Raw genomic sequence first — 24,446 nt, forward strand, 5'->3', positions numbered from 1 at the left:
TCAGCTCCCACTACTGTCTCGGGGAAAGATTTCCACAGATTAACCACCCTCAGAGAAAAATACATCCTCCTCCTCCATTGATTCAATGGATGAACCCTTATTCTGCCACTCTCCCCCCTTGTTCTAAAGTCTCCTCCACATGAGGAGAAACATCCTCCGCCAGCTGTCGAGCCCCCTCAGAATCTTATATGCTTCAATAAGATCATCTCTCATTCTTCTAAACCCCAGAGTATAGTCCCAACCTGCTTAACCTCTCCTCATAAGACAAGCCTGACATCCCAGGAATCAGCCCAGTGAACTTTCTCTGAATTGCTTCAAAGGCAAGTATATCCTCATTAAGTAAAGAGACCATAACGGTACACAATACTCGAGCTGTGGCCTCACCAATGCCTACCATTCAATATGATCATGGCTGATCCTCTATAACAACTCCAAACTCCTGTACTTTCCTCATACCCCTTGAATCTTTAGAGTCTAGGGACCTACTTTTTTCTCAAATATATTCAGTGATTTGGCCTCTACAGTCGTCTGTGATCAAGAATTCCACAGGTTAACTACCTTCTAATTAAAGAAATTTCTCCTCATCCCAGTCGTACATGGCCTCCCCCATATCCAGGGACTGTGACCCTTTGCTCTAGACCCCTCAGTCAGAGGAAACAACATCCCAGCATCCAGTCTGCCCAGCTCTGTCAGAATTTTATGTTGCAATGAGATCACCTATCATTCTTCTCAATTCCAGTCAATGCAGGCCGAGTTGACCCAATCTCTCCTCACGTGAAAATCCTGCCATCCCAGGAGTCAGCCGAGAATGCCAGCATCACTGGGTTCCAGCCCATGTTCTGAATCCAGCCAATGGGAGTGCCAGGCTCTTGGTCCATTCCGACTCCAGGAATATCAGTGCCAAAGATCAAAGGGCAGCAGAGTGACACTCTGAGGGAGAGTTACTCTGCTGTGCTGTGTGCAATGGAAGTATCAACTTGTTTCAGAGGAAGAGTTTAATATTTGATTCCACCTTGTGCAGGGAACGTCTCCCCTTACTGGCAGTTGGGGAGTAGCAAGTAAAAGCGAAATTTGCCCATTTTACTCAATCGAGGCAATCTCTCTCAGGGCACAGTGGGAAGAGGTAGAGAGAGAGAGAGAGAGGCCAGATGCTCCTGTGGAACATTAACATTGAAAAACCTGTTTCTGGGCTTGAGATTTTCTGATAAAGCAGAGAGGAATTGGCTGTGGTTCACTTGTGGAAGAGAACTGGTTCAAGCAAGAAATGTCCCCAGCAAAGTGTGGACATGGGTTCAAATCCCACCATGGCATCTGTGGTGGGATTTAAATTTAATTAGTTAAAATCTGGAATTGAAAGCTAGCCTCAGTAATGGTGACCATAAAATTATCATCGATTGTCATAAAAACCCATCTGGTTCACTGTTGCCCTTTAGGGAAAGAGATCTTCCATCCTTACCAAGTCTGGCTGACATGTGACTCCAGATCCACAGCAATGTGCGCACTTACAAACAAACAAATTCGATCACTCATTGAAGGTTTTAGAAGAGACAGGCCCACAGTGTTCTGCCGACAGCATAGTAGCAGAAGGATTGCTTTGTGACAGGACAAGGAGCAGAAAGTGTTAACTGTAACCTGATACACATTGGAGAGCTGCAGGGAGAGGGAGCAGTGAATCTGGGCACTCTGCCAGGCTGCATACAATTTGCAAATCGCTGCATAAACACCGCAGCCTGGAGGATCGAGCCTATCTGCCGTTGTGTCTGCTCTCTGGAGTCCAGGTGAAAGCAGCAGCTTTGGCAGCGAGCTGGATCTCTGATGGAGCTGGAAAATCCTGGGGATCATATGGGATATTCTAGCAGGCTGAGCTAGTAGAAAAGGAGTGGCTCCTAGCTGACTCATGACACAGAAAACAACTCAGCTCTGCACTGCAGAAATGACAATAAAAAACCCAGTTAGACAGGCTTCCAACCTGCATCACATAAAAACACAGGAACTAGGAGCAGAGTAGGCCATTCGGCCCTTCAAGCCTGCTCCACCAATTAATATAATCATGGCTGATCCTCAATCTCAATGCCATCCTCCCAGCTCTCCCCATACATCTTGATGCCATTAAAATCTAGAAACGTATCTATCTCTTTCCTGAATGTATTCAGTGAGTTGGCCTCCATGGCCTTCTGTGATAGAGAATTCCACAGGTTCACTACCTTCTGTGAACAGAAATTTCACCTCATCTCAGTCCTATTTTATCCATGATGTGGAGATGTGTGAGACTTCTTACTATCTTATCCTCTGGTTATAAACTCTCCAACCAGGGAAAATATCCTCCCTGCATCTAATCTATAAACAAGATTTTCCAGAACAGGGTCTTGAGGGACTTTTCTTTTTATTCGAGCTTGGGATGTGGGTGTCGCTGGCTGGGCCAGCATTTATTGCCCATTCCGAGATACCTTTGAACTAAGTGTCTCACTCAGCCAATTCAGAGGGCCATTAAGAGTCACCCACTGTGGGTCTGGAGTCACAAGTTGGCCAGACCGGGTAAGGACAGCAGATTTCCTTCACTAAAAGACATTAGTGAACCAGGTGGGTATTTACAACAATCAACAATTGTTTCGTGATCATCATTAGACTTGTAATTCCAGATTTTTATTGAAGTTCTGCACGGTGGGATTCGAACCTGGGTCCCCAGCGCAGCCTGGGTCGCTGGATTATAGTCCAGGTACAATACTGAGATGCCACTGCCTCCCTATCTCTGTAATATCCCCTCCACAACCCTCTGAAATCTCTGTGCTCCTCTAATTCTGTCCTCTTGAGCTTCTCTGATTTTAACTATTCCACCTGTGGGCCAAGTTCCTAACTTTTAGATACTCTGCCTAAATATTTTTTTCCCTCTCTGCAGTGCGTTGGTGGGAAGCGGCAGGAGGCTGTGCATTGCTCACTGGCGCAGGATTTTATGGTCCGTCGTTGTTAATGGGATTTTGCACATTGAAGGCACCCCTCACCACTGGGAAACCCAAGGCAGGGGTGCACCATCGCGGGACCGTGATATCCTACTCGCCCAAATCAGGCATGGCTTTTTAACGGTTCAAAGAGAAGTTTAATTGCTGTCAGAACAGGACTATTCGAGTACACAAATTTCGCTGAAAGCAAACTCAATTTAATTATTTTATGGGATATGGGCAAGACATTTAAGAGTCATTCACATGTAGGCCAGATCAGGTAAGGGTGGCAGATTTCCTTCCCTAAAGGACATGAGAGAACCAGATGGGTTTTACAACAACCAACAATTGTTCCATGGTCATCATCAGCCTTTTAATTCCAGATTCAGATTTCAACACCTGCTGTGCTGGGATTTGAACCCGGGTCCCCAGAGAATTACCCTGGGGTAATTCTCTGTAATCCAGTGACAATAGCACGATGCCACTGCCTCTCCTTATTCCCAATCTCAGCCTCAGAGTGTGACCTCTGTCTGAACACCTTTCACCTTTTCCTGCTGGAGGAAGGTGAATAGTTGGCTCTGGCACAACCAGGAATCATATTACTCCAAAATCCCTGCCTGGTTCCCGGAACTGTCAGGAGCTCCGGGGAGCGGGGCACTAGTATCACTGATACTCCAAAACCAATCAAAGTGCAACTAGACGCAGGGCCGGAAAGAACTGAAATCTGAGTTTAGTGTGAGTTGAGTTCTCCATCAATAGAGTCAGAGAGTCAGAGAGGTTTACAGCATGGAAACAGGCCCTTCGGCCCATCTTGTTCATGCCGCCCTTTTTTTTAACCACTAAGCTAGTCCCAATTGCCGCATTTGCCCCATATCCCTCTACACCCATGCAACTGTCTAAATGCTTTTTAAAAGACAAAATTGTACCCGCCTCTACTACCTCCTCTGGCAACTTGTTCCAGACACTCACCACACTCTGCGTGAAAAAATTGCCCCTCTGGACCCTTTTTGTATCATTCCCCTCTCATCTTAAACCGATGCCCTCTAGTTTTAGACTCCCCTACCTTTGAGAAAAGATGTTGATTGTCTCGCTGATCTGTGCCCCTCATTATTTTATAGACCTCTATAAGATCACCCCTAAGTCTCCCACGCTCCAGGGAAAAAAGTCCCAGACGATCCAGCCTCTCCTTATAACTCAGACCATCAAGTCCTGGTAGCATCCTCTTAAATCGTTTCTGCGCTCCTTCTAGTTTAATAATATCCTTTCTATAATAGAGTGACCAGAACTGCACACAGTATTCCAAGTGTGGCCTGACTGTCTTGTACAACTTGTACAAAAGTCTTGTACAACTTCAACAAGTCGTCCCAATACCTGTATTCAATGTTCTGACCGATGAAACCAAGCATGCCGAATGCCTTCTTCACCACTCTGTCGACCTGTGAATCCACTTTCAAGGAGCTATGAATATGTACCCCGACATCTCTTTGTTCTGTAACTATCCCCAACACCCTACCATTAACTGAGAAAGTCCTGCCCTGGTTCAATCTACCAAAATGCATCACCTCGCATTTGTCTCAATTAAACTCCATCTGCCATTCGTCAGCCCACTGGCCCAATTGATCAAGATCCCGTTGCAACCGAAGATAACTTTCTTCACTGTCCACTATGCCACCAATCTTGGTGTCATCTGCAAACTTACTAACCATGCCTCCTATTTCAGAACATAGAACATAGAACATTACAGCGCAGTACAGGCCCTTCGGCCCTCGATGTTGCGCTGACCAGTGAAACCAATCTAAAGCCCCTCTAATCTACACTGTTCTAATATCATCCATTTATCCAATAACCATTTGAATGCTCTCAATGTTGACGAGTCCACTACTGCTGCAGGCAGGGCATTCCACGCCCTTACTACTCTCTGAGTAAAGAACCGACCTCTAACATCTGTCCTATATCTCTCACCCCTCAATTTAAAGCTATGTCCCCTCGTGTTAGCCATCACCATCCGAGGAAAAAGGCTCTCACTATCCACCCTATCTAATCCTCTGATCATCATGTGTGCCTCTATTAAGTCACCTCTTAACCTTCTTCTCTCTAACGAAAACAACCTCAAGTCCCTCAGCCTTTCCTCATACGATCTTCCCAACATACCAGGCAACATCCTGGTAAATCTCCTCTGCACCCTTTCCAACACTTCCACATCTTTCCTATAATGCGGCAACCAGAACTGTACGCAATACTCCAAGTGCGGCCGCACCAGAGTTTTGTACAGTTGCAGCATGACCTCCTGGCTCCGAAACTCAATCCCTCTACCAATAAAAGCTAACACACCGTACGCCTTCTTAACAACCCGATCAACCTGGGTGCCAACTTTCAGGGATCTATGCACATGGACACCCAGATCTCTCTGCTCATCCACACTACCAACTATCTTACCATTAGTCCAGTACTCTGTATTCCTGTTACTCCTTCCAAAGTGAATCACCTCACACTTTTCCGCATTAAACTTCATTTGCCACCTCTCAGCCCAGCTCTGCAGCTTATCTATGTCCCTCTGTAACCTGCCACTTCCCTCCGCACTGTCTACAACTCCACCGACTTTAGTGTCATCTACAAATTTACTAATCCATCCTTCCACGCCCTCATCCAGGTCATTAATAAAAATGACAAACAGCAGTGGCCCCAAAACAGATCCTTGCGGTGCACCACTAGTAACTGAACTCCAGGATGAATATTTCCCACCAACCACCACCTTCTGTTTTCTTACAGCTCGCCAATTCCTGATCCAAACCACTAAATCGCCCTCAATCCCATGTGTCCGTATTTTCTGCAAAAGCTTACCATGGGGAACCTTATCAAACGCTTTGCTGAAATCCATGTACACCACATCAACTGTTTTACCCTCATCCATCTCTTTGGTTGCCTTCTCAAAGAACTCAACAAGGTTTGTGAGGCACGACCCACCCTTCACAAAACCGTGCTGACTATCCCTAATCAAATTATTCCTTTCTAGGTGATTATAAATCCTATAAATTTTCTCATCCAAATCATTAATATAAATGACAAATAATAGTGGACCCAGCACTGATCCCTGAGGTTAGCCTCTCTCCAGCTCTGCAAGCTGGAGAAGTCATTGGCCACAAAGATAGGTGGAGTTCTGCTAGCTCATACACACGAACACTGATCTCTGGCTTAACCAATCTTACTTAATTCCATAAATGGAGCACAGCAAGATCCCACCAATAGTAATGCAACAATGTCCAGATGTTGGCTGAGGGGTACAAATTGGCTGAGATATCGAGGTGAACTCCCTGATACACCCCTGGCATTGGAGGCAGTCCAGAGAATGTTCACTAGGTTGATCCCGTGTATGGAGGGATGTTCTTTTGAGGAGAGGTTGAGTAGGTTGGGCCTGTATTCATTGGGGTTTAGAAGAATGAGATGTGATCTCACTGAGACATATAGGATTCTCCGGGGGTTTCACAGGCTGCGAGGTTGTTTCCCCTTGTAGGACAGTCTAGGATCCATAATCTCAGAGTAAGGGGGTCACCCTTTCAGACTCTTCTCTCAGAGGGTGGTAAATCTGTGGAATTCTTTACTGCAAAGGGCTGTATATGGTGGGCCATTAACTATGCTCAGTGGTGCTACTGAACCAGACAGATTATTAATCAGTAAGGGAATCACAGGTCATGGGGACAAGATGGAATTGAAGATGATCACATCAGATCAGTCAGGATCTCATTGAATGATGGAACAGACTCGATGGACCGAATGGCCTATTTCTGCTCTGATATCTTATGATCTTCAAATAGTGCCATGGGAGCTTTTTATATCAATCAGATAATTTAACTTTTCACACTATATGTGACACCTTTTATCATTCATTCTTCCATGGGATGTGGATGTCGCCTGGCAAGGTCAACATTTGTTACCCACCATGAATGTCCTTGAACCAAGTGGTTTGCCACACCATTTCAGAGAGGCAGTTAAGGAATCAACCACACTGCTGTGTGTCTGGAATCACATGTAGACCAGACTGGGTAAGGACTACAGATTTCCTTCCCTAAAGGGACATATTAGGTTTTTACAACAGTCGACAATGGTTTCATGTTCACCATTACTGAGACTAACTTTTAATTATTTTAACTGAATTAAAATTCCACCAAGTACCATGGTGGGATTTGAATCCATGTCTCCAGAGCATTAGTCTGGATTTCTGGATTACTAGCCCAGTGACGTTATCGCTATATCTCTAAAACGTATATTAGCATTATCAGTAGACGAGCTCCAATCCTGTTGTGGCTCCAAATTGATTAACCTTTTTGAAATGTCTTTGTTCCAGACCACCATCATTGCAGTCGAGTTTGATGGCGGAGTGGTCATTGGCTCCGATTCCTGCGTTTCTGCCGGGTAAGATTTTACTGCATTGATTCTCTCATCATTACTCTGTCCTTCTGTTCAAATTGTCTGTCTCTGGACTTGTATAGCACCTTACACAAAGTGTTTCACAGCCAATGAGTAGGCTCCAACATATCAGCCAATGTGCACAGAAAAGTCCCACAAATAGTGATGGTGATCAAAGGATCGACATCAGCCCACAAAGACAGGTGGAGTTCTGCTAACTCATACACAGGAACACAAGGCACAGGAGCAGGAACAGACCATTGGGCCTATTTCATACGATCATGGCTGATCCCAGGCCCAACCCCATTTTCCCACTCCCTCCCCACATCCCTCACTCTGTGTTGAGCACAAATCTGTCTATCCCAGTCTCACGTGATGGAGCTTTCCCCCCACCCCACCATCCCCCCCCCCCCCCCCCCCCCCAAGGGTAGAGAACTCCAAAATTTCACAACCTTTGAGTGAAATAATTTCTCCTCATCTCAATCGTAAATAATTAGCCCCTTATCCTGAGACTGTGCCCTCATGTTTTAGATTACCCGCCAGTGGAAACAATCCCTCAACATCCACCCTATCAATCCCCCTCAGAATTCAATGAAATCATCTCTCATTCTTCTAAACTCCAGAGACTCGATGGGCCAAATGGCCTAATTCTGCTTCTATGTCTTAAAGGGCTGTGGGAGCAGATTGAATTCTAACTTTTGCAGAGAATTAGACTGAATAAGGAAAGTGTCACAGGATAATGATGAAAGAGCAGGGTAGTGGGATTGAAGGCAGCCCTTTTAAAGGGCAGACACAGATACATAGAATCTATAGAATCCCTACAGCGCAGAATGAGGCCATTTGGCCCATCAAGTCTGCACCGACCACAATCCCACCCAGGCCCTATCCCAACAACCCCACAAATTTACCCTGCTAATCCGCCTGACACTAGGGTCAATTTAGCATGGCCAATCAGCCTAACCCACACATAGACAAAGAATCCTGCAGTGCAGAAGGAGGCCAATCGGCCCTTCGAGTCTGCACTGACCACAATCCCACCCAGCCCCTATCCCAAAAACCACATGCATTTACCTTAACTAGTCCCCCTGACACTAATGGGCAAGTTAGCATGGCCAATCCACCTACCCCCACACATCTTTGGACTGTGGGAGGAAACTGGAGCATCCAGAAGAAACCCACGCGAATGCACAAACTCCACACAGACGGTGAGCCAAGTCAGGAATCGAACCCGGATCCCTTGCACTGTGAGGCAGCAGTGCCAACCACTGTGCCACCGTGCATCTTTGGACAGTAGGAGGAAACCGGAGCACCCGAAGGAAGCCCAAGCAGACATGGGGAGAATGTGTAAACTCCATACAGGCAGTGACCCGAGGCTGGAATTGAACCCATGTCCCTGGTGCTGTGAGGCAGCAGTGCTAACCACTGTGCCACCGTGCTGCCCCGATGGGCCAAAAGGCCTCCTTCGGTTTTCTCTCACTGTATGACTCTCAGCCTGGTGTTGATGAATCAACCATTCCTAATTATCTCAACCTTGGTGAGATTCTACACTCTTCCTTTGGCCTGTCTCCTGGCTCTGTAGTTTAATGGTTTCCCTTACTGTCAAAACTCTGCAATTCCTGGATAGAGCGGGAAGTAATGCTCTTGTTTTTCTGTTACCCCCATGCCCTTCCCCACTCCCCAACTCCGTGGAGTGGACGGTGAACAGCAATTGCAAATGGCCTAGCCATTCATACCTTCACTGTCCTAAACCATCAACCCCATATCCTCAGGCTGTGACCCCTGGTTCTGGACACCCCCACCATTAGGAACATCCTTCCTGCATCTATCCTGTCTAGTCCTGTTAGAATTTTATAGGTATCTCAGAGATCCCCCTCATTCCTCTAAACTCCATCAAATACAATCCTAACCAATTCAATCTTCATACGTCAGTCCCACCATCCCAGGAATCAGTCAGGAATCAGTATGTTTCACAATACAGTATCGAGGACCTGCAGTTTCATTCTGTGCTATTTGCAGTCGCTGTTTCAGGGGGAAGAGGCTTAATGATGTTTCCTGTGTATCTGTAGGCAATCGATATGTAACCGAGTGATGAACAAGTTGTCCCCGCTCCATGAACGGATTTACTGCGCCTTGTCTGGTTCAGCAGCTGATGCTCAGGCCATAGCTGACATTGTTAATTACCAGCTGGAATTACACAGGTAAGCAGCTCAGTCTCTCTCCAACAGATTCGCCCCAAATCAGCAGGGAAAATGGTAGGTGGAATGTGCTGAGGCATTGCTTTGAACACAGAGCGGGTCCAACCACAAATCACAGGACAAGACCCACATTTCTCTTATCACTGGAATAACTGCAAGGAATAGTATAGGGGGCTCCAGCTGGAGAAATTGCTTCAACCAGCAGACACTCCCTGCTGGGATCAGCAGGACACTCCCCACTGGGACCAGTAGACACTGCCTACTTGGACTGGCACACAGTCCCCACTTGAACCAGCAGAGATTCACCACTGGGACTAGCAAACACTGCCCATTGGGACCAGCAGACACTGCCCATTGGGACCAGCAGACACTGCCCACTTGGACCAGTGGACACTCTCCACGGCAATCAGCAGAGATTCCCCACTGGGACCAGCAGAGATTCCCCACTGGGACCAGCAGACACTCCGCACTGGAACCAGCAGAGGTCTAAGTTCCTCTCCAGTTGCAGGATGCTGTACAGATCCAGTTATCTGTTGATAGGCTCTGACGTAGAGGAATCCACTGACAGTCAGCAGATTACTCACACTGCGTATCTTACCTCAGAGAAACCATCATAGAAACCCTACAGTACAGAAAGAGGCCATTCGGCCCATCGAGTCTGCACCAACCACAATCCCACCCAGGCTCTACCCCCATATCCCTACATATTTTACCCGCTAATCCCTCTAATCTACGCATCCCAGCACACTAAGGGGCAATTTTAGCATGGCCAATCAACTTAACCCGCACATCTTTGGGCTGTGGGAGGAAACCGGAGCACCCGGAGGAAACCCACGCAGACACGAGGAGAATGTGCAAACTCCACACAGACAGTGACCCAAGCCGGGAATCGAACCCAGGTCCCTGGAGCTGTGAAGCAGCAGTGCTAACCACTGTGCTACTGTGCCGCCCTACCTATCTGTACAGATTACTCACACTGCGTATCTTACCTATCTGTACAGATTACTCACACTGCGTATCTTACCTATCTGTACAGATTACTCACACTGCATATCTTACCTATCTGTACAGATTACTCACACTGCGTATCTTACCTATCTGTACAGATTACTCACACTGCGTATCTTACCTATCTGTACAGATTACTCACACTGCATATCTTACCTATCTGTACAGATTACTCACACTGCGTATCTTACCTATCTGTACAGATTACTCACACTGCGTATCTTACCTATCTGTACAGATTACTCACACTGCGTATCTTACCTATCTGTACAGATTACTCACACTGCGTATCTTACCTATCTGTACAGATTACTCACACTGCGTATCTTACCTATCTGTACAGATTACTCACACTGCGTATTTTACCTATCTGTACAGATTACTCACACTGCGTATCTTACCTATCTGTACAGATTACTCACACTGCGTATCTTACCTATCTGTACAGATTACTCACACTGCGTATCTTACCTATCTGTACAGATTACTCACACTGCGAATCTTACCTATCTGTACAGATTACTCACACTGCGTATCTTACCTATCTGTACAGATTACTCACACTGCGTATCTTACCTATCTGTACAGATTACTCACACTGCGTATCTTACCTATCTGCACAGATTACTCACACTGCGTATCTTACCTATCTGTACAGATTACTCACACTGCGTATCTTACCTATCTGCACAGATTACTCACACTGCGTATCTTACCTATCTGTACAGATTACTCACACTGCGTATCTTACCTATCTGTACAGATTACTCACACTGCGTATCTTACCTATCTGTACAGATTACTCACACTGCGTATCTTACCTATCTGTACAGATTACTCACACTGCGTATCTTACCTATCTGTACAGATTACTCACACTGCGTATCTTACCTATCTGTACAGATTACTCACACTGCGTATCTTACCTATCTGTACAGATTACTCACACTGCGTATCTTACCTATCTGTACAGATTACTCACACTGCGTATCTTACCTATCTGTACAGATTACTCACACTGCGTATCTTACCTATCTGTACAGATTACTCACACTGCGTATCTTACCTATCTGTACAGATTACTCACACTGCGTATCTTACCTATCTGTACAGATTACTCACACTGCGTATCTTACCTATCTGTACAGATTACTCACACTGCGTATCTTACCTATCTGCACAGATTACTCACACTGCGTATCTTACCTATCTGTACAGATTACTCACACTGCGTATCTTACCTATCTGTACAGATTACTCACACTGCGTATCTTACCTATCTGTACAGATTACTCACACTGCGTATCTTACCTATCTGTACAGATTACTCACACTGCGTATCTTATCTATCTGTACAGATTACTCACACTGCGTATCTTACCTATCTGTACAGATTACTCACACTGCGTATCTTACCTATCTGTACAGATTACTCACACTGCGTATCTTACCTATCTGTACAGATTACTCACACTGCGTATCTTACCTATCTGTACAGATTACTCACACTGCGTATCTTACCTATCTGTACAGATTACTCACACTGCGTATCTTACCTATCTGTACAGATTACTCACACTGCGTATCTTACCTATCTGTACAGATTACTCACACTGCGTATCTTACCTATCTGTACAGATTACTCACACTGCGTATCTTACCTATCTGTACAGATTACTCACACTGCGTATCTTACCTATCTGTACAGATTACTCACACTGCGTATCTTACCTATCTGTACAGATTACTCACACTGCGTATCTTACCTATCTGCACAGATTACTCACACTGCGTATCTTACCTATCTGTACAGATTACTCACACTGCGTATCTTACCTATCTGCACAGATTACTCACACTGCGTATCTTACCTATCTGTACAGATTACTCACACTGCGTATCTTACCTATCTGCACAGATTACTCACACTGCGTATCTTACCTATCTGTACAGATTACTCACACTGCGTATCTTACCTATCTGTACAGATTACTCACACTGCGTATCTTACCTATCTGTACAGATTACTCACACTGCGTATCTTACCTATCTGTACAGATTACTCACACTGCGTATCTTACCTATCTGTACAGATTACTCACACTGCGTATCTTACCTATCTGTACAGATTACTCACACTGCGTATCTTACCTATCTGTACAGATTACTCACACTGCGTATCTTACCTATCTGTACAGATTACTCACACTGCGTATCTTACCTATCTGTACAGATTACTCACACTGCGTATCTTACCTATCTGTACAGATTACTCACACTGCGTATCTTACCTATCTGTACAGATTACTCACACTGCGTATCTTACCTATCTGTACAGATTACTCACACTGCGTATCTTACCTATCTGTACAGATTACTCACACTGCGTATCTTACCTATCTGTACAGATTACTCACACTGCGTATCTTACCTATCTGTACAGATTACTCACACTGCGTATCTTACCTATCTGTACAGGTGGCAGTGTAACATTGTACTGACAGCCGAAAAACCAATATAAAAGTGTGACCTTGGACAATGTATAGATTCTGGTTTGTATCCACAGGGGTTAGAGTCTTTGACTGCTTGCCTAGTCGAAATGTGGGACTGTAATGTGGGACACACCGGGGGAGTGTAAAGCTCGCAGAGACGGTGAACAGATGATTGTGTTTAATCTAACACGGTTTTCACATTTCTGTCAATCAGTGTTGAAATTGAAGATGCTCCATTGGTTCAAGCGGCTGCCACCATGGTCAAAAACATCAGCTACAAGTATAAGGAGGAGTTATCGGCTCACCTGATCGTAGCTGGCTGGGACAGGAAGCTAAAAGGCCAGGTACCTGTCCATTAACTACAATTACACTGACAGTCTGTGTTTACCGTTTAGTAAGAAGTTTAACAACACCAGGTTAAAGTCCAACAGGTTTATTTGGTAGCAAAAGCCACACAAGCTTTCGAGGCTCTGAGCCCCTTCTTCAGGTGAGTGGGAATTCTGTTCACAAACAGAACTTATAAGACACAGACTCAATTTACATGAATAATGGTTGGAATGCGAATACTTACAACTAATCCAGTCTTTAAGAAACAAAACAATGGGAGTGGAGAGAGCATCAAGACAGGCTAAAAAGATGTGTATTGTCTCCAGACAAGACAGCCAGTGAAACTCTGCAGGTCCACGCAACTGTGGGAGTTACAAATAGTGTGACATAAATTCTGATTCTAGGATCGCATGATAAAGACTCAGGAGGAAAAAAGCAGAAATATTTATGTGAAATAGTGTGACATAAACCCAATATCCCGGTTGAGGCCGTCCTTGTGTGTGCGGAACCTGGCTATCAGTTTCTGCTCCGCGACTCTGCGCTGTCGTGTGTCGCGAAGGCCGCCTTGGAGAACGCTTACCCGAATATCAGAGGCCGAATGCCCGTGACCGCTGAAGTGCTCCCCAACAGGAAGAGAACAGTCTTGCCTGGTGATTGTCGAGCGGTGTTCATTCATCCGTTGTCGCAGCGTTTAGAGCAGCTCTTAACACAAATCTTTGTGATAAATCCCACCCTATCTCTACTGTGATTTCTGATTGATATGTTTGTAATATACACCCCAGTCCAGGTCTGAGTGTTTCTTCACTCCTCCCTGTCTGGAGGCTAAAGAAACTGGGGTTTGTGTCTACGCCGTGACAATGACCAGGATTTTGGTTTGACCCTGTGCCGCATTGCCAGAGAATGTGCCTCAGAAATTATGCAGGGCGTGAGAGGTCATTCCTGGAAATGGGTGTTGGTGTTGGGCACCTCAATCAGACTCAAAAGCCTTTTGGTCATAGTTGGTGGTCTGTTGTAACAATTTTAATCAGGCAACTGAGGTGGGCCTTTTCAAATATGGACAGCCGGCCTAATTGATGGGGAATTAGGAAGCCTCTTGTTTTGTACTTAACCAGGAGTGTCAGTTCCTCTGGGCCTCCTGCTAACTGAAAGCACTCTGTATGCTGTTGTCAGACTTGTAAATAAAGGGATTTTCTTGAAGGCACTTCTGCCTCCGAGGACTTATTACTTTTGTGACTTCTGATTTTGTCAGATTTGATGATTTTGAGAGCAATCAGGATTTTCAATCAGACAATTCCCTCCATACAGAATGTATCAGGGGACTGTGTAGCTCAATCGCTAGTTAGTTATTCAACTCTCCAACTGAGGCAGTGTCAGTGTTTCCGACAAGCCTCTCATCACTTCCTTGATTTTGTACACTATGGGTGCAATTTTCCAGTCCCGCTGAAGTCAATGGACATTTGAACAGCTGGCCACGTATTCAGACCCCACCCCCATCACAATAAGACTGTAAAATCCCACCCTTTGTTTGCATTCGAACCATAGAATCTCTAGTGCAGAAGGAGGCCATTCAATCCATCGTCTCTGCGCCGACTTCCGACAGAGCATCTTACCCAGGCCCGCTCTCCCAACCCGATCCCCATAACCCCACACATTTACAATAGTTGATCCACCTAACCTAAGGATGGGGGGCACGGTAGCACAGTGGTTAGCCCTGCTGCTTCACAGCTCCAGGGACCTAGGTTCGATTCCCGGCTTGGGTCACTGTCTGTGTGGAGTTTGCACATTCTCCTCGTGTCTGCATGGGTTTCCTCCGGGTGCTCCGGTTTCCTCCCACAGTCCAAAGATGTGCAGGTTAGGTTGATTGGCCATGCTCAAAATTGCCCCTTAGTGTCCTGAGATGCGTAGGTTAGAGGGATTAGTGGGTAAATATGTAGGGATATGGGGGTAGGGCCTGGGTGGGATTGTGGCCAGTGCAGACTCGATGGGCCGAATGGCCTCTTTCTGTACTGTAGAGTTTCTATGATTTCTATGAAGGGACAATAAAGGGCAATTGAGCATGGCCATTCAACCTAACCTGCACATCTTTGGACTATGGGAGGAAACTGGAGCACCCAGAGGAAACCCACGCAGACACGGGGAGAATGTGGAAATTCCACACAGTCACCCAAGGCCGGAATCGAACCCAGGTCCCTGGCACTGTGAGGCAGCAGTGGTGACCACTGTGCCTCCGCAATAAAGTCCAGAATCCCGTGTGCTTTATTAACCACCCTCTCAACCTGTCAGTTTGATTTCTCCACATATACTCCCAGGATTCCCTGCTCCTGAAGCTTCTTTTTATCTTCAATTGCCTCTCCTCCGTATTCCTTCCAAACTCTCTCAATCCCCACTTCTCTGAGTTTAATTTCACCCACTCATTCCAGCAGCCTCTCGACATCCTTTTTGAAGTTCTCTGCACTATCCTCTGCACACTTTGCAATAACAAGTTTGGCATCATCCCCAGATTTTGAAATAATCCCTCATACAGTAAAGGATCGGTCATCAATGTGTGTCATGAGCAGTCAGGGGACCCAAGGCTCACCCCGGGGGAATCCCAACCTTCCTTCAGGTTGATAAACAACTGTTTGCAAATGGGTCTTTTTCTGGTGAGCGGGATGTGGTGTGCCACAGGGATCAGTGCTGGGGCCTCAACTGTTTACAATTTATATAAGTGACTTGGATGAAGGGATTCAAGGTATGGTTGATGAATTTGCTGATGATAGAAAAATAGAGGAAAGTAAATAAAGGAAGTAAGGGAGTTAAAGGGGACATAAATAGATTAATTGAGTGGCCAGAAATCTGGTAAATGGAGTATAATGTGGGCAGATGTGAAATTGTCTGTTTTGGCAGGATGAATAAAAAAGAAGCTTATTATCTAAATGGTGAGGGATTGCAGAACTCTGAGATGCAGAAGGATCTGGGTGCCCTAGTGCATGAATCACAAAAGAGTGGTATACTGTACAGCAAGTAATTAGGAAAATGAATAGACATTTCATTTATTGTGAGGGGAATTGATTACAAAAGTAGGGAGGTTATGCTTCAGTTGTACAAGGCATTGATAAGACCACATCTGGAGTACTGTGTGCACCATTGATCTCCTTATTTAAGGAAAGATGTAAATGCATTAGAAGCAGTTCAGAGAAGGCTTACCAGTCTAATACCAGGAATGGGGGTGTTTTCTTATAAGGAAAGGTTGGAGAGGTTAGGTTTGTATCCATTAGAGTTTAGAAGAGTATCTGAGGGTTAGTGACAGGGTGGACGTGGAGAGAATGTTTCCTCTTATGGGAGAATCTAGAACTAGGGGGTCACATGTTAAAAATAAAGGGTCGCTCATTTAAGGTGGAGATGAGGAGAATTGTTCCTCTCAGAGGGTGGTGAGTCTCTGGAACTCTCTTCCTCAAAGGCAGCAGAAGCAGAGTCTTTGAATATTTTCAAGGCAGAGCTAGATAGATTCTTGATTAACAAAGAACAAAGAAAAGTACGGCACAGGAACAGGCCCTTCAGCCCTCCAAGCCTGTGCCGATCATGATGCCCTAACTAAGCTAAAAAAAACCTTTTGCACTTACTCAGTACGCATCCCTCTATTCCCTCCCTATTCATGTACCCATCCAGATGCCTCTTAAATGTTGCTAATGTGCCTGCTTCCACCTCCTGGTCTGGCAGCGCATTCCAGGCACCCACCACTCTCTGCGTGAAAAACTTCCCCGCACATCTCCCCTAAACTTTTCTCCGCTCACCTTGAACATGTGCCCCCTTGTAATTGACACTTCCACCCTGGGAAAAAGCCTCTGACTATCCACCCTGACTATGCCTCTCATAATTTTGTAGACCTCTATAAGGTCTCCCCTCAGCCTCTGTCTTTCCAGTGAAAACATTAGTTTATTCAACCTCTCCTCATAGTCAATACCCTCGAGACCAGGCAGTATCCTGGTGAATCTTCTTTGCACGAGGGTGAAGGGTTACTGGGGGTAGGCAAGAATGTGGGGTTGAGGTCACAATCAAATCAGTAATGATTGCATTGAATGGTCGAGCAGGCTCAAGGGGCAAATGGCCTTCTTCTGCACCTAATTTATATGTTCATATGTTCTCTGTGTCCTGTCACATGGTATCCATGTTGTTCCTGTTCCAGCAATTGTGTGGGCTCTCATGTGGCTCATCAACCTGTCAAAGTTCACCTGTCCCACACCAGCTCCATTACGCTCATCAGTTTCCTTTACAGAACAGTAATCACCCCAGTTTGTCAGACACGTTTAGTCATTCACTAATCTGGATATTTGGAATAATTGTTAAGCTGTGCTGTGTATATTCTTTATCCAGGTCTACGCCACTCTGGGAGGAATGCTGGTCCGACAGCCTTTCTCTATCGGGGGCTCCGGGAGCGTCTATATTTATGGATATGTTGATGCTGCTTATCAGTCTGGAATGAGCAATGACGAGTGCTTGCAGTTTGTAACCAATGGTGAGGACATGTGGCCTGGTGGGAGCTTAGTTGACAAAATCATTTACCAACATACAAATTTAGAGCAGGAGGAGGCCACTCAGCCCCTTGAACCTGCTCTGCCATTCTGTAAGATCATGGCTGATTTTTTTTGTGTTGAGTTCCACATTCCCATCAAGCCCCAATAACCTAACTGGAATCTATCTACCTCTGCGTTAAAGCTGTTCAGGAACCCCACATTTCCACTGCCTTCTAAGGCAGAGAGTTCCAAAGCCTCACAATGCTCAGAGAAAGAATTCTCCTCATCTCTGTCCTGTAAGGATAGTCCTCATTTTAAAACACTGTCCTCTGGTTTTGGACTCTTCCACAAGAGGAAAATTCTTTCCACATCCACCTTCTCAATACTGTTCAGGATCTTACATACTTCGATCAAGTCACCCCTCACTCTTCTAAACTCCAGTGGGAACAAGCCCTGTCTGTCCAACCTATCCTCATAAGACAACATGTTCATTCCAGGTATCAATCCAGTAAACCCCCTCCTCTGGGCCACCTCCAATGTGGATTGAATGAATCCTTCTCCCATTTTCAAAGCCACAATCTGAAATAACACTCAAAAGCCATGGGAATATTGAAATAAAAGCAAAACATTGTGGATGTTGGAAATCTAAAATAGAAAAAGAAAAAGCTGAAAAACTCAGCAAGTGTGGCAGCATGTGTGGAGAAAGAAACAGATTTAATCTTTCTACTCTATATGACCCTTCAACAGAAATGAAAAGGGACAGGCATCCCATTCACGGGATGTGGGTGTCACTAGCTGGCCAGAATTTATTGTCACAAAATCAGGTTAAAGTCCAACAGGTTTATTTGGTAGCACAAGCCACAAGCTTTCGGAGCGCTGCCCCTTCATCAGGTGAGTGGGAGTTGTGTTCACAAACAGGGCATATAAAGACACAAACTCAATTTACAAAATAATTGTTGGAATGCGAGTCTTTACAGGTAATCAAGTCTTCAAGGTACAGACAATGTGAGCGGCGAGAGGGTTAAGCACTGGTTAAAGAGATGTGTATTGTCTCCAGACAGGACAGTTAGTGAGATTTTGCAAGCCCAGGCAAGTCATTGGGGGTTACAGATAATGTGACATGAACCCAAAACCCCGGTTGAGGCCGTCCTCATGTGTGCGGAACTTGGCTATCAGTTTCTGCTCAGCGACTCTGCGCTGTCATGTGTCATGAAGGCCGCCTTGGGGAACGCTTACCCGAAGATCAGAGGCTGACTGCCCGTGACTGCTGAAGTGCTCCCCAACAGGAAGAGATCACTCTTGCCTGGTGATTGTCGAGCGGTGTTCATTCATCCGTTGTCGTAGCATCTGCATGGTCTCCCCAATGTACGATGCCTCGGGGCATTCTTTCCTGCAGCATATCAGGTAGACAATGTTGGCCGAGTTGCAAGAGTATGTACCGTGTACTGATGGATGGTGGAAGGTACACGGTACATACTCTTGCAATTCGGCCAATGTTGTCTACCTGATACGCTGCAGGAAAAGATGTCCCGAGGCATGGTACATTGGGGAGACCATGCAGATGCTGCGACAACGGATGAATGAACACCGCTCGACAATCACCAGGCAAGAGTGTTCTCTTCCTGTTGGGGAACACTTCAGCAGTCACGGGCATTCAGCCTCTGATCTTTGGGTAAGCGTTCTCCAAGGAGGCCTTCACGACACACAACGCGCAGAATCGCTGAGCAGAAACTGATAGTCAAGTTCCACACACATGAGGACGGCCTCAACTGGGATCTTGGGTTCCTGTCACACTATCTGTAACCCCACAACTTGCCTGGGCTTGCAAAATCTCACTAACTGTCCTGGCTGGAGACAACATACATCTCTTTAACCTGTGCTTAACCCTCTCTCCATTCACATTGTCTGTACCTTTAAGACTTGATTACCTGTAAAAACTCGCATTCCAACCATTATCTTGTAAATTGAGTTTGTGTCTTTATATGCCCTGTTTGTGAACACAACCCCCACTCACCTGATGAAGGGGCAGTGCTCCGAAAGCTTGTGGCTTGTGCTACCAAATAAACCTGTTGGACTTTAACCTGGTGTTGTGAGACTTCTTACTGTGCTTACCCAAGTCCAACGCCGGCATCTCCACATCAGAATTTATTGCCCATCCCCAGTTTGTGGATGTGGTGCCATTCAAGTGGCTGCTTTGTCCTAGATGGTGTCAAGCTTCTTGAGTGCTGTTGGAGCTGCACTCATCGAGGGAGTATTCTATCACACTCCTAACTTGTGCTTTGTAGATAATGGATAGACTTTGTAGAGTCAGGAGGTGAGTTACTTGCCGCAGTATTCCTCGCCTCTGACCTGCTCTTGAAGCCACTGTGTTTATGTGGCGAGTCCAGTTGAGTTTCTGGTCAATGGTAACCCCAAGGATGTAATGAATTATATTCTTGGAGAAGGCATTGTTTTAGTTTAGTTTGTTTATTAGTGTCACAAATAGGCTTACATTACCACTGCAAAGAGATTACTGTGAAAATCCCCGAGTCGTCACACTCCAGCGTCCGTTTGGGTACACTGAGGGAGAATTTAGCATGGCCAATGCACCTAACCAGCACGGCCTTCGGTCTGTGGGAGGAAACCGGAGCACCCGGAGGAAACCCACACAGACAGGAGAGAAAGTGCAGATTCCACATAGACAGTGACCCAAGGCTGGAATTGAACCTGGATCCCTGGTGCTGTGAGGCAGCAGTGGCACCTGTGCCACCTTTGCCATTATTAACATGCTTCAGTCCATAATCGCACCATTAACAGTCCCTTTGTCTTATGTTCATGACAACTTTGTCAATCTCTCCTTAGCTCTGACCCGCCACTGATATTTCATTCTGCCCCACCCCCTCTCCAAGTACATCTTTCATCACATTTCTGTCCCTCTTCAATTCTGTATCCTGTGACATTCAACAAATTTACCATCACTGAATTAAGAACATAAGAAATAAGAACATAAGAAATAGGAGCAGGAGTAGGCCATCTAGCCCCTCGAGCCTGCCCCGCCATTCAATAAGATCATGGCTGATCTGATGTGGATCAGTACCACTTACCCGCCTGATCCCCATAACCCTTAATTCCCTTACCGATCAGGAATCCATCCATCCGCGCTTTAAACATATTCAGCGAGGTAGCCTCCACCACCTCAGTGGGCAGAGAATTCCAGAGATTCACCACCCTCTGGGAGAAGAAGTTCCTCCTCAACTCTGTCTTAAACCGACCCCCCTTTATTTTGAGGCTGTGTCCTCTAGTTTTAACTTCCTTACTAAGTGGAAAGAATCTCTCCGCCTCCACCCTATCCAGCCCCCGCATTATCTTATAAGTCTCCATAAGATCCCCCCTCATCCTTCTAAACTCCAACGAGTACAAACCCAATCTCCTCAGCCTCTCCTCATAATCCAAACCCCTCATCTCCGGTATCAACCTGGTGAACCTTCTCTGCACTCCCTCCAATGCCAATATATCCTTCCTCATATAAGGGGACCAATACTGCACACAGTATTCCAGCTGCGGCCTCACCAATGCCCTGTACAGGTGCATCAAGACATCCCTGCTTTTATATTCTATCCCCCTCGCAATATAGGCCAACATCCCATTTGCCTTCTTGATCACCTGTTGTACCTGCAGACTGGGCTTTTGCGTCTCATGCACAAGGACCCCCAGGTCCCTTTGCACGGTAGCATGTTTTAATTTGTTTCCATTGAGATAGTAATCCCATTTGTTATTATTTCCTCCAAAGTGTATAACCTCGCATTTATCAACGTTATACTCCATTTGCCATATCCTCGCCCACTCACTCAGCCTGTCCAAATCTCTCTGCAGATCTTCTCCGTCCTCCACACGATTCACTTTTCCACTTATCTTTGTGTCGTCTGCAAACTTCGTTACCCTACACTCCGTCCCCTCCTCCAGATCATCTATATAAATGGTAAATAGTTGCGGCCCGAGTACCGATCCCTGCGGCACGCCACTAGTTACCTTCCTCCAACTATCAACATCCTGGGCTTTACCATTGACCAGAATTTAGCATGGCCAATGCACCTAACCAGCACGGCCTTCGGCCTAGCCATATAAACACAGTGGCTAGCAGGGCAGGTCAGAGATGAGGAATCCTGTGGCGAGTAACTCATCTCGTAACGCCCCAAAGTCTGCCCTCCATCTACAAGACACACGTCGGGAGTGTGATGGAATACTCCCCACTTGCTTTGATGAGTGCAGCTTCAGCAACACTCAAGAAGCTCGACAACATCCAGGACAAAGCAGCACACTTGATTGGCACCACATCCACAAATATTCAATCCCTCCACCACCGATGCTCGGTAGCAACAGTGTGTACTATCTACAAGATGTTCTGCAGCAATTCACCAAAGATCCTTATGCAGCACCTTCCAAACACAAAATCACAACCATCGAGAAGGACAAGAGCAGCAGATACCTGGGGAACACCACCACCTGCAAGTTCCCCTCCAAGCCACTCACCATCCTGACTTGGATAAATATTGCTGTTCCTTCACTGTCGCTGGGTAAAATCCTGGAATTCCCTCCCTAACAGGCGGCACGGTAGCACAGTGGTTAGCACTGCTGCTTCACAGCTCCAGGGTCCCAGGTTCGATTCCCGGCTCGGGTCACTGTCTGTGTGGAGTTTGCACATTCTCCTCGTGTCTGCGTGGGTTTCCTCCGGGTGCTCCGGTTTCCTCCCACAGTCCAAAGATGTGCGGGTTAGGTTGATTGGCCAGGTTTAAAAATTGCCCCTTAGAGTCCTGGGATGCGTAGGTTACAGGAATTAGCGGGTAAATATGTGGGGATAGGGCCTGGGTGGGATTGTGGTCGGTGCAGACTCGATGGGCCGAATGGCCTCCTTCTGCACTGTAGGGTTTCTATGATTCTATGATTCTATGAACAGCACTATGGGTGTAACTACACCTCAGGGACTGAAGCGGTTCAAGAAGGAACTCACCACCATCTTCTGAAGGACAACTAGGAATCCTCAGGACATGATGTGCAGAAGGGCTTTTTTCTGTGCTGTAAAACTCTTATGACTCAGGGAGCAGATAGTCCCCTCACCCTCCTCAGTAGCAGAGAGTATCTCTCCATGATCTGTGTCAGGGAGAGAGGCTGTGGGCCAATGGGAAACAATGCTGTATGTTTGTGCAGACGCTTCTGTCCAGTGTTGATGCTCTGGAGTGCAGGAACCTCACTGATTATTCTCTCTTCCTCTTTGTGTTACAGCTATTGCCCTGGCCATTGGGAGAGATGGTTCCAGTGGGGGAGTTGTGTACCTCACGACGATTACAGAGAAAGGAACAGAGCACAAAGTCATTCTGGGCAATGAGTTACATCAGTTCACGATGAGTGACTGCATGTGTTTTCATTTTGCAATAAATTGGTTCCACACTGAAAGCCCAGTGTCCTCACTCAGTGCGTTAATGCAAGCATGGAATCATCACTGAAATCAGAATTTGCTAAGATTACTGGTGGAAAGCGATGTCATAAAGTCAAGAAATCACCCCTCGACTCACTGCCCAAACATCACTTAGGACACAGTTGGTTTTAATTTTGCCACTCAGTGAAAAGACCGTGGATTTGAGGTGTCTGAGAGGGTGGAGGACTCAGACTGAGCAATCCATAAAAGGGAAAGCCAGGCAGAGTGGGACTAGTTGGCTCGCTCCTTCAAAGAGCCAACACAGTCCTAATGGGCAAATAGCCTCATTCTGCGCCGTATCATTCTATTGAGTCCTGCAATCGGTAGCACAGTGGTTAGCACTGCTGCCTCACAGCGCCAGGGACCCGGGTTCGATTTCCGGCTTGGGTCACTGTCTGTGTGGAGTTTGCACGTTCTCCCCATGTCTGTGTGGGTATCCTCCAGGTGGTCTGGTTTCCTCTCACAGTCCAAAGATGTGTGGGTTAGGTGGATTGGCCATGCTAAATTGCCCCTTAGTGTCGGGGACTAGCTCGGGTAAATGCATGGGGTAATGGGGATATGGCCTGGGTGAGATTGTGGTCAGTGCAAACACAGAGGGTCGTGGGGGCCTGGAATGTGTTGCCGGGCAAGGTGGTGGAGGCGGACACACTGGGAACGTTTAAGACTTATCTAGACAGCTATATGACCGGAGTGGGAATGGAGGGATACAAAAGAGTGGTCTAGTTTGGACCAGGGAGCGGCGCGGGCTAATTGTTCCTTGTTTCTCGTTTCAAGGCTTCATTCTATGATCATCTTGCTGGTGCCAGTACAGAGCGAGACTGCGGATAGTTGGGAACCTGTCTCGGGGGCAGGGAATTCATATGGTGTTCATGGAAGTGGAAATGACTAGGGTTGGGAAGCATTTTCCGATCAGGGCCATTGTGATCTCCTGGACTCGTTTCGATCGCCTCAGGGGGTCGGAGAGGAATTTCCCAGATTTTTTTTTTCCCCATATTGGCCCTGGGGTTTTTCACTCTGGGTTTTCGCCTCTCCCTGGGGATCACATGGTCTGGAATAGGGGGGTGGGGGTGAGTTAATAGGTTGTAATGAACAAAGCATCGTAGCTGTGAGGGACAGCTCGGTGGATAGGATATTGGTAT

The 24,446-nt window shown here is 46.3% G+C and overlaps 2 protein-coding genes across 2 annotated transcripts in view; one reads left to right on the forward strand and one right to left on the reverse strand.

Annotated features, from left to right (window-relative positions):
• The window catches only part of LOC144497116 (proteasome subunit beta type-8-like), an 811,476-nt gene that overhangs the window by 169,139 nt on the left and 617,891 nt on the right, over positions 1 to 24,446 (reverse strand).
• Positions 6,155 to 23,335, forward strand: LOC144497725 (proteasome subunit beta type-9-like). The gene is made up of 6 exons (XM_078219165.1): positions 6,155 to 6,181; positions 7,279 to 7,346; positions 9,407 to 9,538; positions 13,250 to 13,379; positions 17,716 to 17,857; positions 23,115 to 23,335. The coding sequence occupies exons 1-6, from the start codon at positions 6,155 to 6,157 to the stop codon at positions 23,333 to 23,335; spliced, it is 720 nt and encodes a 239-aa protein (XP_078075291.1).

Source organism: Mustelus asterias, chromosome 8 (genome assembly GCF_964213995.1).
Source record: "Mustelus asterias chromosome 8, sMusAst1.hap1.1, whole genome shotgun sequence".
Lineage (NCBI taxonomy): Eukaryota > Metazoa > Chordata > Chondrichthyes > Carcharhiniformes > Triakidae > Mustelus > Mustelus asterias.

Coding starts and splice junctions, on each gene's coding strand:
- LOC144497725 (XM_078219165.1), top strand. CDS start 6,155: ATGGAGCACAGCAAGATCCCACCAATA. Junction 7,347..9,406: donor GATTCCTGCGTTTCTGCCGG/GTAAGATTTTAC, acceptor GTGTATCTGTAG/GCAATCGATATGTAACCGAG. Junction 17,858..23,114: donor CTTGCAGTTTGTAACCAATG/GTGAGGACATGT, acceptor TTTGTGTTACAG/CTATTGCCCTGGCCATTGGG.